Below are 15,000 nucleotides of genomic sequence, written 5' to 3'. Positions count from 1 at the left end.
AACAGAGACATGTACACACACACACACACACACACACACACACACACACACACACACACACACAGACACAACACACATATTCCCTCTCTCCACCCTAGCATACACAAACACAGAGACATGTACACACACACACACACACACACACATATTCCCTCTCTCCACCCTAACATACACAAACACAGAGACATGTACACACACACACACACACACACACACACACACACACACACACTCCCTCTCTCCACCCTAACATACACAAACAACAGAGACATGTACACACACACACACACACAGACACAACACACACACTTCTGTTCACTCCCACAATCTCTCACTACCCTCCCACCAACGAGCACGAGCGCAAACAGACACACAGTGAGTGCCCCTCCACTGATCGCCATTCTCACACACACACACACACTAACAGACAGATACAAAAAACAACAACAAACAAAACCCACGCTCTGTATAATACCACTGATGCTTACAATCTGATCTCCGGTCGCAACATAAACATCAATAAAAAACAACAACAACAACCCATTAGGAACAACATCAACAACAATAGTAATGATAACAACAACAGCAATAATGATAACAGCAACAATAATAATGATAACAGCAACAATAAAGTCCTATCTTAGCATCCGAAATTATTGCTCTTGTTGGTACCAATTCTATGGTTTGTGGGACAAAAAAAGAAAAAGAAAAAAGAAAGAAAAAAGAAAAAGGAAGCAAGATGGTGGCACGTTAGTTTAGTGAATGAATCCCCATCAAGTAAAATAACGTACATTTGAGTAAAACTACGTAAAAATACCAGTCGAAACCCGATGAAATGGGGCTAACAACATCTACTAATGGTAATATCATTTCATATATTATGCACACACACACACACAAAATGCCGGTAAAATAGGTGCAATAATTCAGGATGCTTACAATAGGACTTTACCAAAACGATGATGATAACAATGATAACAACTGTACTACTACTACTACAAATAATAATAATGTATTTGATACACTGTTCGATGGCACTCTCTCTCTCTCTCTCTGTGTATCTGTCACACACACACACACATATATACGGACACACATACACACAGAGGGACGGACAGACAGACACACAGACAAACACACACACACGGCCACACACACACACACACACTGACAGACAGACAGACACACGGACAAACTAACGTCTGCACGATCCCACAGATGTACTTGATGCACTGGGTGATGGCAATCTCTCTCTCTCTCTCACACAGAGACACACACACACACACACCGACACACTGATACACACGCAGACAGACAGACACACACACACACACACACACGCACACACACACAGACTCACGTCCTGCATGATCCCGCAGATGTACTTGATGCACTGGGTGATGGCATCAGCCGTGCCGGACACGGTGACTGCTCGCTCTGTGGAGTTGGGCAGCATCTCGCTGGCCACCTGGATGGACGCCCCTGTCGCCTGAAACACACACAACACACAGTGAGACGGGCGCAACAGCCGAGTGGTTAAAGCGTTGGACTTTCAATCTGAGGGTCCCGGGTTCGAATCACGGTGACGGCGCCTGGTGGAGATTTTTACGATCTCCCAGGTCAACATATGTGCAGACCTGCCAGTGCCTGAACCCCCTTCGTGTGTATATGCAAGCAGAAGATCAAAATACGCACGTTAAAGATCCTGTGTTCCACGTCAGCGTTCGGTGGGTTATGGAAACAAGAACATACCCAGCATGCATACCCCCGAAAACGGAGTGTGGCTGCCTACAGTGGCGGGGGTAAAAACGGTCATACACGTAAAAGCCCACTCGTATGCATACGAGTGAACGTGGGAGTTGCAGCCCACGAACGAAGAAGAAGAAGAAGAAGAAGGAGGAGGAGGAGGAGGAGAAGTGACGATTAATGAATGAATGACGTGGATACTTCTGAAGCGAGGGTGACAGTCTGGTATCACTAATGGCAGAACTATCACAGAACGCCTGTTGCAAACACAAACACAGAAGTACGTAGCCGTGGTATCCAGGAAACCTCACAACCAACGGACATGTCCGTGTTCAGAAATAATGGAACCGCAAGAGATTTTATACTGCATTATACACCAGGTATCCAGTTAAGATGTCTCAAACTGAAATCAGTTACGCGAACAAAAACTCGCCATCAACCGAGTGACGCGAGCTGTCATAATATAAGCGACCGACGCCCAGACGAGTTAAGACACGACCTGATGCCCAGGCAGCCAGCACGCACACTCAAACCATGATTCTAAGGTGGCGCTCTCTCGCTGAGTAGAATTATACAGCGCCTATCCTCGGTCGGAGACCAAGCTCTAAGTCCTTTTACAAACTCGGGGACATTTGCCACAACAGGCTGCCCTACCTGGGTACAGCCGACTCACGGCTGCCAGTGGCCGCTCATCATTCCTTTCAAATGGTTAACAAATTGCGAAGAGTGGTAACTCTCTCCATTCACAAGGTATATACAACAACATGTCAATGCTGCTTACGCTATCGATTCAGCTTGCACACAGGTTAATGAACAGTACACTGGTGTACGGCCACACCAGGTAGGGAAGCCGTTGGGTAAACAAAACATATAACAAACAACACCCCAACATACCCACCCACCCACCCCGCGTCATCAACACCAAACAGTTATACAAACCATAATTCTTCTGCCGTTGCTGCTGTGTGCACATGTCAAATGATCGGTATATAAAGACAGGCCTGGAACTTCCTTTTTATTTTTAGAGGAAGTGTCTGGCTTTGTTCCAATAAGTACCTTTTTAATTCACCTGTGTGCTAGCTGAATCGGCAGCATATGCAGCACTGACATGGAGGTGTGTACCTTGTAAATGGAGAGAGAGAGTTACTTTAATTTTTTTTAGCTGTTTATAAATAAACCATACATTCTGTGTCCAAAGCTGTACATTTTAAATTCTATGCTGAATCTGTATTTTCCCCATGCATGCACATTATACTTTCAATCGTTTTGCTGAAAGTTTTAACGGCCTGTCAGGTGAGCTCAACAAACGAACATCAAGAGACTGCAATCCGTGTTACTACTTATAGGCTGAAGTAAAACAACAACAACAAACAATAACAAACAAACAAACAAAAAAAACCCGGCTTGTCTGCATCTCGGCACACGGAGAACCCCTACCTCAATGTCAGCGTGCTCCCATCCACCCCGCAAAAACAACAAAAAAACACAACCTTGAGCATCAAGGTGGAAGCAGCTGCAGCAGCAGAATCTCTCCCTGCACCTGACAGACATTGGTGTGTGTGTGTGTGTGTGTGCCATTTTGCTTTTGAAACCAGGCAGTCATTTTCCATGGCTATCATATCAAACACATCATTTACCGCCCCCCCCCCACCACCACCTCCCCCAGCACATCAAACACACTATTTCCCCCAACCCACCCTTATTAGATCAAACACCCCGTATGTCTCCCCTTCTGTTCCGAATCGCCCGTATCTCTCTCCTCAGCAAACAAACACCAGCTGCTATTTTCAAAATCGAAGAGAGAAAACCACCTGGGTGTGTGAAAATGTTTCCTTTAAATATTTTATTTTATTTATTTATTTATCATTATTATTTCTTTATTTTTTATTTATTTATTTATTATACGCGGCATGGGTTGACGAGAGTGTGTCTGATGGGGTGAAGGGGTCACACACACACACACACACACTCACATATATATATACACACATCTCAAACACACACTCCGGAGCTGTTGGCAGCTCACGTCACTACCTTCTGGTTTACGTCATCCATGAAGTCACCAGTCTGGACGTCAAACATTACGTCACGCAAGTAAAGTGACGAGACTTCCGCTTCCATCTCATTCTTCAAGTCGTGTCCACTGTACACGGAGAGACTGACCATTCTTTATTAATCATTCACTCTCCTGGCCTCATTATTCTTTAATTTCGCTTCCCCCAATACCTTTAACGCATGTAGTTTCGCTCTAGAACATCGTAAGATAACCACCAGATGACAGCCGATTTCAGATTCTGTGGGTATGTTTAAATGAACATTTTGAGTCACACTATTTTTTTTGTCCAGAACAAAAGACGATTTATTCTGGGGGTGGAGGTGTGTGTGTGTGTGTGTGTGTGTGTGTGTGAAGGGTGGGGGTGGGGGGGGGTGCAAATCAGGGCACTGACAGCGATTAAAGTCCATAGCTTAAAAAAACCAAAAAAAAAAAACAACAACAAAAAACAAACAACAACAACAACAAAAAAACCCAATAAAATAAAATAAAGATATTTTACTAAGCAGGAACTTACCAGACGTCTTAACTCCCGTCACATGTCGATTTGAATCTGTGACGTTCTACACCTAGGTCACCGACTTCAGTCAGATAAATTCATTTTTTTTGCGTGTATACATGCCTACAGTGTGTGTGTGTGTGTGTGTGTGTGTGTGTGAAGATCATACCTACTTCTCTGTTCAACAGAGTGACGAAAAAACAAAAACAAAACAAAACAAAAACATACGCCATGGGTTTTCGTCAGCACACGGCGTGGCTTAAAAAAAAAAAAGAAAAAAAAGAAAAGAAAAAAGAAAGAAAGAGTTACGCTAAGCCTACTTGGCACGAGTTGCTTAAACAACAAAACACCGCATCGCATCTGTGAGGGAACAGCGCGACATAAGAGCACTTCATCATCATCATCATCATTGACTGTTATTTTCATTATCATCATTATTATCATCATCATCATCTTTATTATCATTATTATTTTTATCTTTATTACTATTGTCATCATTATTATAACGATCATTATCATCATTATTACTATCATCATGAACTAACGAATATCCACGCCCGTTCGCATTTCCAGGTGGAAAACTAATGGTACAAAGACTGGGGCGGTGGAGGTGCGGGTGTGTCACTGTTACACACACACACAGACAGAGAAACAGAGAGGGGGGGAGACAGAGAGAGAGAGAGAGAGGAGAGAGAGAAGAGAGAGAGAGAGGGAAAGACAGAGAGACAATGAGGGGGGGGGGGGGAGACAGAGAGAGAGAGAAAGACAGAGAGAGAGAGAGAGACAGAGAGGGGGGAGGCAGAGAGAGAGAGAGAGGGAGGGAAAGACAGAGAGACAGAGAGAGGGGAAAGACAGAGAGGGGAGGCAGAGAGAGAGAGAGAGAGAGGGAAAGACAGAGAGAGGGAGAGAGAGAGGGAAAGAGAAAGAGAGAGAGAGAGAGAGAGAGAGAGAGAGAGAGAGAGAGTGCGACGGACGAACCCGGGTGTGGCCGTGTATTGGGGAATCTAAATGAGCGGCGTGGGAGTAATGCCACTGAAACGGTGCAGATGATGGGGCAGAGAGAGAGAGAGAGAGAGAGAGAGAGAGACAGACAGACAGACAGACAGACAGACAGACAGAAAAAGAGACTGCAGGCCGTTGGCGTCTATCTGTTTTTCTTCCCCAAACCGATTCCGTGTTCCTCCAACATGCTTGAGCCGAGTTCAGGTCCACACAGTCACACTGATCAGAGCTTTTTTCTGCACTGAAGGGGAGGGAACGCTGCAGTGTTCTGTTCACAATGCAACAACGGGAGACAACTGACGCTTCATCAAAATGACCTTACCCCCCCCGCACCCCCCCCCTCCCCACACGCCTTCATCTTCTCAAATTTCCCAGACATCTTTTGTCACAAACCAGCCCCCCCCTGCCCAAGACGCTACTCCAACAAACCCCGACCTCCCCCCCTCAACCCCCCCCCCCCCCCGAAAAAACAAACCAAAAAAAAAACCCGCAAAAAACAAAACAAAAAACCCCGGTAAAAACAAAACAAAAACCTCACAAAAACAACAAAAGCAACAAAATACAAACAAACATAAAACCCCCAAAACAACCCCCACACCCCCAAACAAGCGTTTAAATTGCATGCAGGGTCAAAAAGTGGGGTTTAAGGTTCTGTCATTTCGTTTCTTCGGACAAAAGACAAAGAAGAAGAATACGCCTTCAGAATTCTGTTGTCAACCAATCCCCCCCCCCCCCGCCCCGCCCCCCCCCCTCCCCCTTTAAAAAAGGAGAAAAAAAAAAACAAAAAACCCCCAGCCGAATTTGCCTGTCGCTCTTTTGGTGGCACAACCTCGAAAATCCTCCTCTCTCTCTCTCTCTTTCTCTGTCTGTCTGTCTATCAGAAAACTGCCATTCTGTTTCTGCTCAGTAACAACGCTGTTTGGCATCTTGCTTGCCTCTCCAGGAGGAGAGATGGCATTAGAGAGGTAGTGTGTGTGTGTGTGTGTGTGTTTAGGGGCATGCAAGACGTGTGTGTGTGTGTGTGTGTGTGTGTGTTTAGGGGCATGCAAGACGTGTGTGTGTGTGTGTGTGTGTGTGTTTAGGGGCATGCAAGACGTGTGTGTGTGTGTGTGTGTGTGTGTGTGTGTGTGAAAGCAATTGGGTCTTTTCTCACGTGGCAGCAGCTGGCTGGCCTAAAACTACTGTGCAGTCAACAGCAGCTTGTGTGTGTGTGTGTGTGTGTGTGTGTGTGTGTGTGTGTGCGAGCGCGCGTGCGTGCGTGCTGCACGTGCAGTCAGACAACAACGCTGTGCTGTGTGCACTGCACTGTAACTGCACTGCACTACTACACCTTTGCTATTCAACCAGTACTCTGCATGCCATGTCAGCTTTTTTGTCTTCTTTGTGTTCCCCACTGTAACTGTGTCGGTATGAGCTGTGTTGTTGGTTGGTGGATGGGGTGGTGGCGGTGGTGATGGGTAGAGCAAAGTAGGTAGGCGCCACACGGCTTTAGTTTCAGTTTTCAGTTTCAGTTTCTCAAGGACGGAGGCGGCGACACTGCGTTCGGACAAATCCATTTTTATTATACGTTACACCCAAAACTGTCTTATATCACTTACAGTGAAAAGACGTTAACCATTTCACCGCCAAGCTCTCATTTATGCACAGGCGTGGTAGAGGACCCATGTCACTGAAAGGTGACCATTCATTGGTCTGTTATCCATGAACCTACTGCTCTTAATGTTCGGTGGTAGGATAGGCCATATTTTCTATACATCGCAGGGGGAATCCCCAGCTATTCTTAGCCACTGTCTTTTCTGTGTTTATACCACAAGAGAATTTTGTACTCTAAACTGACTGGCGGTGAAAGGGTTAAACGTGAAGAACGAACGAACCCAAAACTGCTGGGACGTAAGTGTATGCATACATACATATATCATTTGTGTACCTATCTGAGTGGATTTCTTCTGCCTGAAATTTCTGCCAGAGGACAACACTTTTGTTGCCATGGTTTTGTTTTGTTTTATTCAGTGCGCAAAGTGCGTGCTGCTGCACATGGGGCCCTCAAATTTACCGCCTCATTCCAATGGGCTAGATGCTCACTTGGACTTTCTCCAGTCAAACTTCGGGGCTTCAGAAAGGCGCGCGAGACTGAGCGGCGGGGAATCGAACCCAGACCTTTACGGGACACTGTATAGGCAAGGAAGCATCTTTAAAACCAGTCTGCCATCTTCACCGGGCCTCTCCTCTCCAAGTTAAAAGCAACACCCACTCTGAATAGTAAGTCCAGCACCCCCCCCCCCCACACACACACACACAACCCCCCCTCCACTCCCCCCAAAAAAGAAAAAGAATGAAAAAAAAGTCTATTAATCAGACATCAAACAGGCAAATACATCAGTAAACTTGGATATCCTGCTTCTGAAAACAGTATCAGTAGCTCAAGGAGGCGTGACTGCGTTCAGTCAAATCCGTATACGCTACACCACACATCTGCCAAGCAGATGCCTGACCAGCAGCGTAACCCAACGCGCTTAGTCAGGCCTCGAGAAAAAAAGAAAAGAAAATGAAAAATACATAAAAAAATACTAATACTAATAATAATAATATTACAGCCCCCCAAAAAAACCAAACAAAAAAAACCCAACCCCCCCCTTCCCCCCAAAACCAAACAAAACAAAATACAGTCACACACACACGCGCGCCCGCACGCGCACACACAAACCACCACACAACGGCATGGCTTCTCAGTACAATCTGCCCTCACTCTTCAACACAAGACAAAGAGCGACAGTGGTTAACGCCGCACCCACACACCCTCCCTCCCCTCCCCCACACACATCCAACTCTTTTATTTCTACACGAACACAACCACCACCTTCTTCCACCGGCCAACAGTCTGGCTCTGAAGTGGACTATGCGTGGGTACCCTCCCTCTCTCCCCTCCCACACACATCCAACTCTTATTTCTACACGAACACAACTACCACTCTCTTGTGTGTGTGTGTGTGTGTGTGTGTGTGTGTGTGTTCCGGCTGTCCGTCTGTTTAAAGGCAGATGAAACAGATGATCTCTTGTTCCTTCACTTAGCTGGTTATCTCTCTCTCTCTTTCCCTCTGTGTACTCTTTCGCTCAATCTGTCCTCATTCTCCTTCCCTTTCGCTTCTCGTTGCTTGCTTATCTTTTTCTGTCCGTTTATCTGTTTTTGTTTTTTTCTTTTCTTTTCTTTCCTTCCCAATAGCTTCCCTGTGTGTGTGTGTGTGTGTGTGTGTGTGTGTGTGTGTGTGTGAGCAGAGGTGGGGGTGGTGTTTTTTTTTTTTTTTTTTTTTTTTTTTTGAGTACTTTGTCCTCTACAGTCCTCCACTGTACCAACTGAGCTATCACAGGATGTGGGTAGGTAGTGTGTGTGTGTGTGTGTGTGTGTGTGTGTGTGTGTGTGTGTGTGTGTGTGTGTGTGTGTGTGTGTGTGTGTGTGTGAGAGAGAGAGACAGAGATATATATATATATATATAGAGAGAGAGAGAGAGAGAGAGAGATTCTCTTCCGCCTTGTAATAATGGAGTTGAAGTATTTTGTATTTGTATTTTTTATCACAACAGATTTCTCTGTGTGAAATTCGGGCTGCTCTCCCCAGGGAGAGCGCGTCCCTACATTACAGCGCCACCCATTTTTTTGTATGTTTTCCTGCGTGCACTTTTATTTGTTTTTCCCAATTGAAGCGGTATTCGTCTCTTCCGAATGACTAAGCGTCCAGACCACCACTCAAGGTCTAGTGGAGGGGGAGAAAATATCGGCGGCTGAGCCGTGATTCGAACCAGCGCACTCAGATTCTCTCGCTTCCTAGGGGGACGCGTTACCTCTAGGCCATCACTCCACTGAGAGAGAGAGAGAGAGAGAGAGAGAGAGAGAGAGAGAGAGAGAGAGAGAGGGAGAGACAGACAGACAGAGAGAGAGAGAGAGAGAGTTTTCTGTTCTACCCAATAATAAGGGTTTTGGAAGTCTAGCGAATGAAACCAACAGCATTCGGATCCTAGTCCCCCTTTCCTTATCTATAAAACTGAGTAATGAATTCCGGTCAGATCGTTCACAGTAATCAACTCCACATCTCCATCCGTGTTTCATATCCATAAAATGAACTTTTTAAAAAAAAAGAGAGGATGAATTAAAGCGTTTTCACACTCAAAACAGCACATATCCACTGTCAGAGGAGAGAATAACTAATGACATCAAGGAATAAACATTCAATCTAACATCTAATGACAATTATCCAGATATATAAACATGCAATCTAAGGATTGGAAAACTGACCTTTTTTCAGAGTACATAATGTTTGGAAACAGCAGAACGCAAACTAGACTAAGAATGTACTTTTTCCAGGGTACACTGACTGTTCTGCCTCTCCAAGAACAGCGGTTTACAACTCATGGCTACAAACAACACACACACACACACAAACAAAAGCAAATTAAAAGTGTTGCTTATTCTACGTATTTCTCACCCCGTCTATACCAAATTCTCTACAAACAGCGGTACTAAAAGACAGCGCTGGAATGCCACCACTTTTTTTTTTTTAGTAACACTTTGTATCCAAGCAAATGCCTAATACGGCCCCCCCAAAAACAAACAAAAAAACAAACAAAAAACAAACAACAACAAAAACAAAACAAAACCCAAAACAAAACCACACACACACACACACACAGAGCCCTTTGTTCGGAGCACTATGGCCAGTTTCAGAACACTACAACAGGGCTTTAGGTGGGAAAGGGTGGCGGCGGTATTCCTTCTTCTTCTGCGTTCGTGGGCTGCAACTCCCACGTTCACTCGTACGTACTACACAAGCGGGCTTTTAAGCGTATGACCGTCACCGAGATTCGAACCCGAGGCCCTCAGAACGAAAAGTCCAACGCTTTAACCACTCGGCTGTTGCGCCCGTCGTGGCGGTATTCAAGGAGCCCCGCCCCCCCCCCCCCCATCCCCCCGCCTCCCCCATTCGGAGGAACAGCCGTTTTCTCTCCTGAGTAATTTCTAGGAATAGAAGCCACCACTGGTGCGCTCTCTCTGCAGGGCATCCCATATCTCCCTCCCTCCCTCCCTTCTTGGGTACTGTACTACCACTGACAGTCTCCGAGACCGAGTGACCTTCAAGGCAAAAGGATTCGGGCCAACTGTCACTCTCTCTCCCTCCTTCCCTCTCTCTCTCTGTGCAGCTCCGTTCCCCGACCCATCTGACATTTAGCGCACGTGCACGCCGTAACAGTGCGCGGAGCACGCGCCGATTGAAACCCTTCGGGGGGGGGCAGGACCGGTGGGGTCACACTGCCGTTTGGTCCCCCTCAGCAGTCACGTCGGAGGGAAAATAGAGGGCAAAATATCAGGGGCTATCACCTGGCTTTCGCGGAGATGCTTGCAGGCAAGCGAGCAAAAAAAAAAAAAAAAAAAAAAAAAAACGGAAAAAAAAGGAGAGAAGTAGACCTCTTCCTCTTCCCATACCCTACCCACCCCACCCCAACCCACACCCCCTTTCCATTCCCCAAAGGAGCCGAGTGACACCATTATCGACGACTCCCCCGTTCCGATTATCAGCACTGACATTTCTTACTTCATCGTTTCTCCCACGCTCGATTGCTGTTGGGACGTCCCTCCCCCATGCCCCTGCCCCCCCCAACCTCCACGCTCCCCCCTCCCCCCACCCCCCCAAATCCCCCCACTCCACTTCTTTTTCTTCTGTCGGTCTTGGGTGTTGGTGGTGGGCTGCGTTTCAATGTCATGTCTTCTTCTTCACTGTCATGTCTTAACTGTCTTCTTCGCTGTCATGTCTTAACTGTCTTCTTCACTGTCATGTCTTCATTGTCATGTCTTCTTCACTGTCATGTCTTCTTCACTGTCATGTCTTCATTGTCATGTCTTCTTCGCTGTCATGTCTTCTTCACTGTCATGTCTTAACTGTCTTCTTCACTGTCATGTCTTAACTGTCTTCTTCACTGTCATGTCTTAACTGTCTTCTTCGCTGTCATGTCTTAACTGTCTTCTTCGCTGTCATGTCTTCATTGTCATATCTTCTTCGCTGTCATGTCTTCTTCACTGTCTTCTTCGCTGTCATATCTTCTTCAGTGTCATGTCTTCTTCGCTGTCATGTCTTCTTAGCTGTCATGTCTTCTTCGCTGTCATGTCTTCTTCATTGTCTTCTTCGCTGTCATGTTTTCTTCTTCTTCGCTGTCGTGTCTTCTTCGCTGTCATGCCTTCTTCATTGTCTTCTTCGCTGTCATGACTTCTTCTCTGTCATGTCTTCTTTGCTGTCATGTCTTCTCTTCTTCGCTGTCATGTCTTCTTTGCTGTCATGTCTTCTTCATTTTCTTCTTCGCTGTCATGTCTTCTTCGCTGTCAGGTCTTCTTCGCTGTCAGGTCTCCTTCATTGTCTTCTTCGCTGTCATGTCTTCTTCGCTGTCATGTCTTCTTCATTGTCTTCTTCGCTGTCATGTCTTCTTCATTGTCTTCTTCGCTGTCATGTCTTCTTCGCTGTCATGTCTTCTTCATTGTCTTCTTCGCTGTCATGTCTTCTTCACTGTCTTCTTCGCTGTCATGTCTTCTTCGCTGTCATGTCTTCTTCACTGTCTTCTTCGCTGTCATGTCTTCGTCGCTGTCAGGTCTTCTTCACTGTCTTCTTCGCTGTCATGTCTTCTTCGCTGTCATGTCTTCTTCATTGTCTTCTTCGCTGTCATGTCTTCTTCATTGTCTTCTTCGCTGTCATGTCTTCTTCGCTGTCATGTCTTCTTCACTGTCTTCTTCGCTGTCATGTCTTCTTCGCTGTCAGGTCTTCTTCATTGTCTTCTTCGCTGTCAGGTCTTCTTCATTGTCTTCTTCGCTGTCATGTCTTCTTCACTGTCATGTCTTCTTCGCTGTCATGTCTCCTTCATCGTCTTCTTCGCTGTCAGGTCTCCTTCATCGTCTTCTTCGCTGTCATGTCTTCTTCATCGTCTTCTTCACTGTCATGTCTTCTTCGCTGTCATGTCTTCTTCGCTGTCAGGTCTTCTTCGCTGTCATGTCTTCATTGTCTTCTTCGCTGTCATGTCTTCTTCGTTGTCTTCTTCGCTGTCATGTCTTCTTCGCTGTCATGTCTTCTTCGCTGTCATGTCCTCTTCGTTGTCTTCTTCGCTGTCATGTCTTCTTCACTGTCTTCTTCGCTGTCAGGTCTCCTTCATCGTCTTCTTCGCTGTTATATCTTCTTTCACATCTTCACTGGCATATCTTCTTCATTGTCATCAGTATCTTTTTTCTCAGCTTCTTCACTGTAATATCTTCTTTCTTATCTTCTTCACTGTAATATCTTCTTCACTGTCACACAACATTCGAGTAAGCGTCATAGCTGGTTTTTCTGTGTACGTTTTGAAGTTGTTTGTTAAGCAATGTTCGTCTGCTCTGCGTCGAACTGCAACGGTACAATGACAGCAACGGGTTGTTTTATTTCCCCCGGACTTTATTACTGCAGTTGCCATTATTTCGCAGATGATTGAGAGAAACCCACAAAAGGGCCTTTTGGTCTGAACTCAGTGCTTGCTAAAAAAAAAAAAAAAAAATTCAAGTGTCAAGTGTCAAGTCAGCGACTGCCTGACACATCCTTGGACCGATGACCGACTCCAAACCTAATGCAAATATATATATATGCCCACAGCTGAGATACAAAGACGTTTGCAAACGTGACACCAAGGCCGCACTTGAGATCAACACCGAGTCCTGGGAGGACCTTGTAGATGACCGCAACAGATGGAGAAGCACTCTCAAAAATCAGCTACGGATCGGTGAGGACAAACTGTCAGCTGCTGCAGCAGAAAAGCGAGCTCGCAGAAAAGGGACGGCAGCCGACAGACCAGCATCAGCTTACACATGTGATCGCTGCGACAGACTGTTTTTCTCGCATCGGTCTCTACAGTCACAGGCGACGCTGCTTGGTCCAAGCAGGCAGCCCAATTAGACATTAGGTCGGATATACCCTATCCATGGTCAGCCATGACCGAAGGAGGCCTACTATATATATATATATATTTTTTTTTTTTAATTTAACTTTTTTCTCGTTTGTTTTCGTGTGCTCCCGTTGTGTGTGATCATGCACTGTTTGTGTGTATTGTTTCCTGGAAGGCGTTCATTCTCATACACGAACTTCATATTCTTCTTCTTCTCCTCCTCCTCCTTATCATGATTATGACTAACACTATGCCAACTATAACCATCGCTATATTCTGCTGCTTCTTCTTCTTCTTATCATCATCATCATTATTACTGACACTCTGACAACCGTAACTATCGCTATAATAACTACAATCATCATATCATCAACATATACCCACTCCAAACAAACCTTAAACCATTCATACACGTATCTCCATTGCTATTTTTTTCTTGTTTTTTTTTTTTTTTTTTTTTAGCATTAAGCAGTTTGCTCTGGGCCATTTCGGGGGGGTGGGGGGGAGTAAAGGGGGGGGGGGATAATATTTGTATGTTCTAAAATACACACTCGCACACACACGCCCACCCTCCACTCTCCTCCTGCTGTACTTTATGCTTTTGTTTATGTCTCACCGTTTGCTTCGAATCGTGCCACCCACGCCACGCGTCACACGTGTGAGTGATCTCCCCTGGACCGTGCCGCCCGGCAAAGAGTGCCTCCCCCCTGTAGTGCGGGGCAACGTGGGATGCCCGGATGATAAACGGCGCGACGCGACACGCTCTGTTCCACATGGAGGCTGCGTGGCCTTGAGTGTCGGCGAACTCCTGCGGGAAATTCTTCTCGTGTTCTTCTCGCCGTTATCAGGACTCTGCCGTCAGAACCTTGGCAGGCCACGCTCGGGTCTCATCCCTCCTCTCTCTCTCCCGCCCTCCCCCCCTCTCCCTCCCCCCCCCCTCTCTCTCCAGAAAATGAAGATATCATACTTTCACTTGCAAAATATGTATCCGAGGCAGTAAATATACGTAAAACGTCTACTATCGGTCCAAATACTCATTGATTAATTAAAAAATAGTATGGGTTCTATGGGAGAAAAAAAGCATAGATAAAAACAAAGAAAGGGCTACATTTGGATGGTCAATCTCAACATTGTAATTATTTGATGTGTTCGTATTGATATGATGTGTATCGATGTTACATGCGTAAATATTTTTTATATGATTTATCTGTACTTTTCTGTGTACTGTCCTAACCTTGGTGACGAACGACTGAAAAAAAAGGCAAATTACCCCCTGTCACATGTACTTTTAAGCTAATGACAATGTGCCAAAGTGTCGCAAATCTCTTATTAGTTTATGCTGTTTCAAATCTGGTTTTTGTCCTGTTCCATTTCATCAATTTGCACCATTTTGTTCTGATTTATACCTACTATGTCACCAAAGCTTTTCAGCTAATGACATTAAACATTTCAGTGTTCAGTGTTCTCTCTCCCTCCCTCTGTGTTTGTGTGTGTGTGAAAGTCAAAGTCTTTATTTTAAGATGATAATTGAATATGCAACAACTGTTTTAAGTGTGTGTGTGTGTGTGTGTGTGTGTGTGTGTGTGTGTGAAAGTCAAGTCAAAGTCTTCATTTTAACTCACTCAGTACGGCCAGTCCTCTCTTCTCCTCTACACAGACCTCTCGGATGTCCAGTGGGTGTCTGAATGACCCAACATTTTGCTTCCGTCGTCAGAATTGTGGTATTCTTTGTCAACATTCACGTCTTCAGTGTAAGAGCC

At 45.5% G+C, this 15,000-nt stretch overlaps 1 protein-coding gene across 6 annotated transcripts in view; it reads right to left on the bottom strand.

Annotated features, from left to right (window-relative positions):
• The window catches only part of LOC143290544 (poly(rC)-binding protein 3-like), a 201,383-nt gene that overhangs the window by 35,213 nt on the left and 151,170 nt on the right, over window positions 1-15,000 (bottom strand). For all 6 annotated transcript variants that reach the window (XM_076600083.1, XM_076600084.1, XM_076600082.1 and 3 more), the window contains exon 7: window positions 1,361-1,489. In XM_076600083.1, the coding sequence (XP_076456198.1) occupies window positions 1,361-1,489 (129 nt within the window). The remainder of the gene's footprint in view (window positions 1-1,360; window positions 1,490-15,000) is intronic.

Source organism: Babylonia areolata, chromosome 15, assembly GCF_041734735.1.
Source record: "Babylonia areolata isolate BAREFJ2019XMU chromosome 15, ASM4173473v1, whole genome shotgun sequence".
In the NCBI taxonomy this organism is placed as follows: domain Eukaryota; kingdom Metazoa; phylum Mollusca; class Gastropoda; order Neogastropoda; family Buccinidae; genus Babylonia; species Babylonia areolata.
The sequence above is the reverse complement of the archived record's forward strand: the minus strand, read 5'-3'. Positions and strand labels throughout refer to the sequence as shown.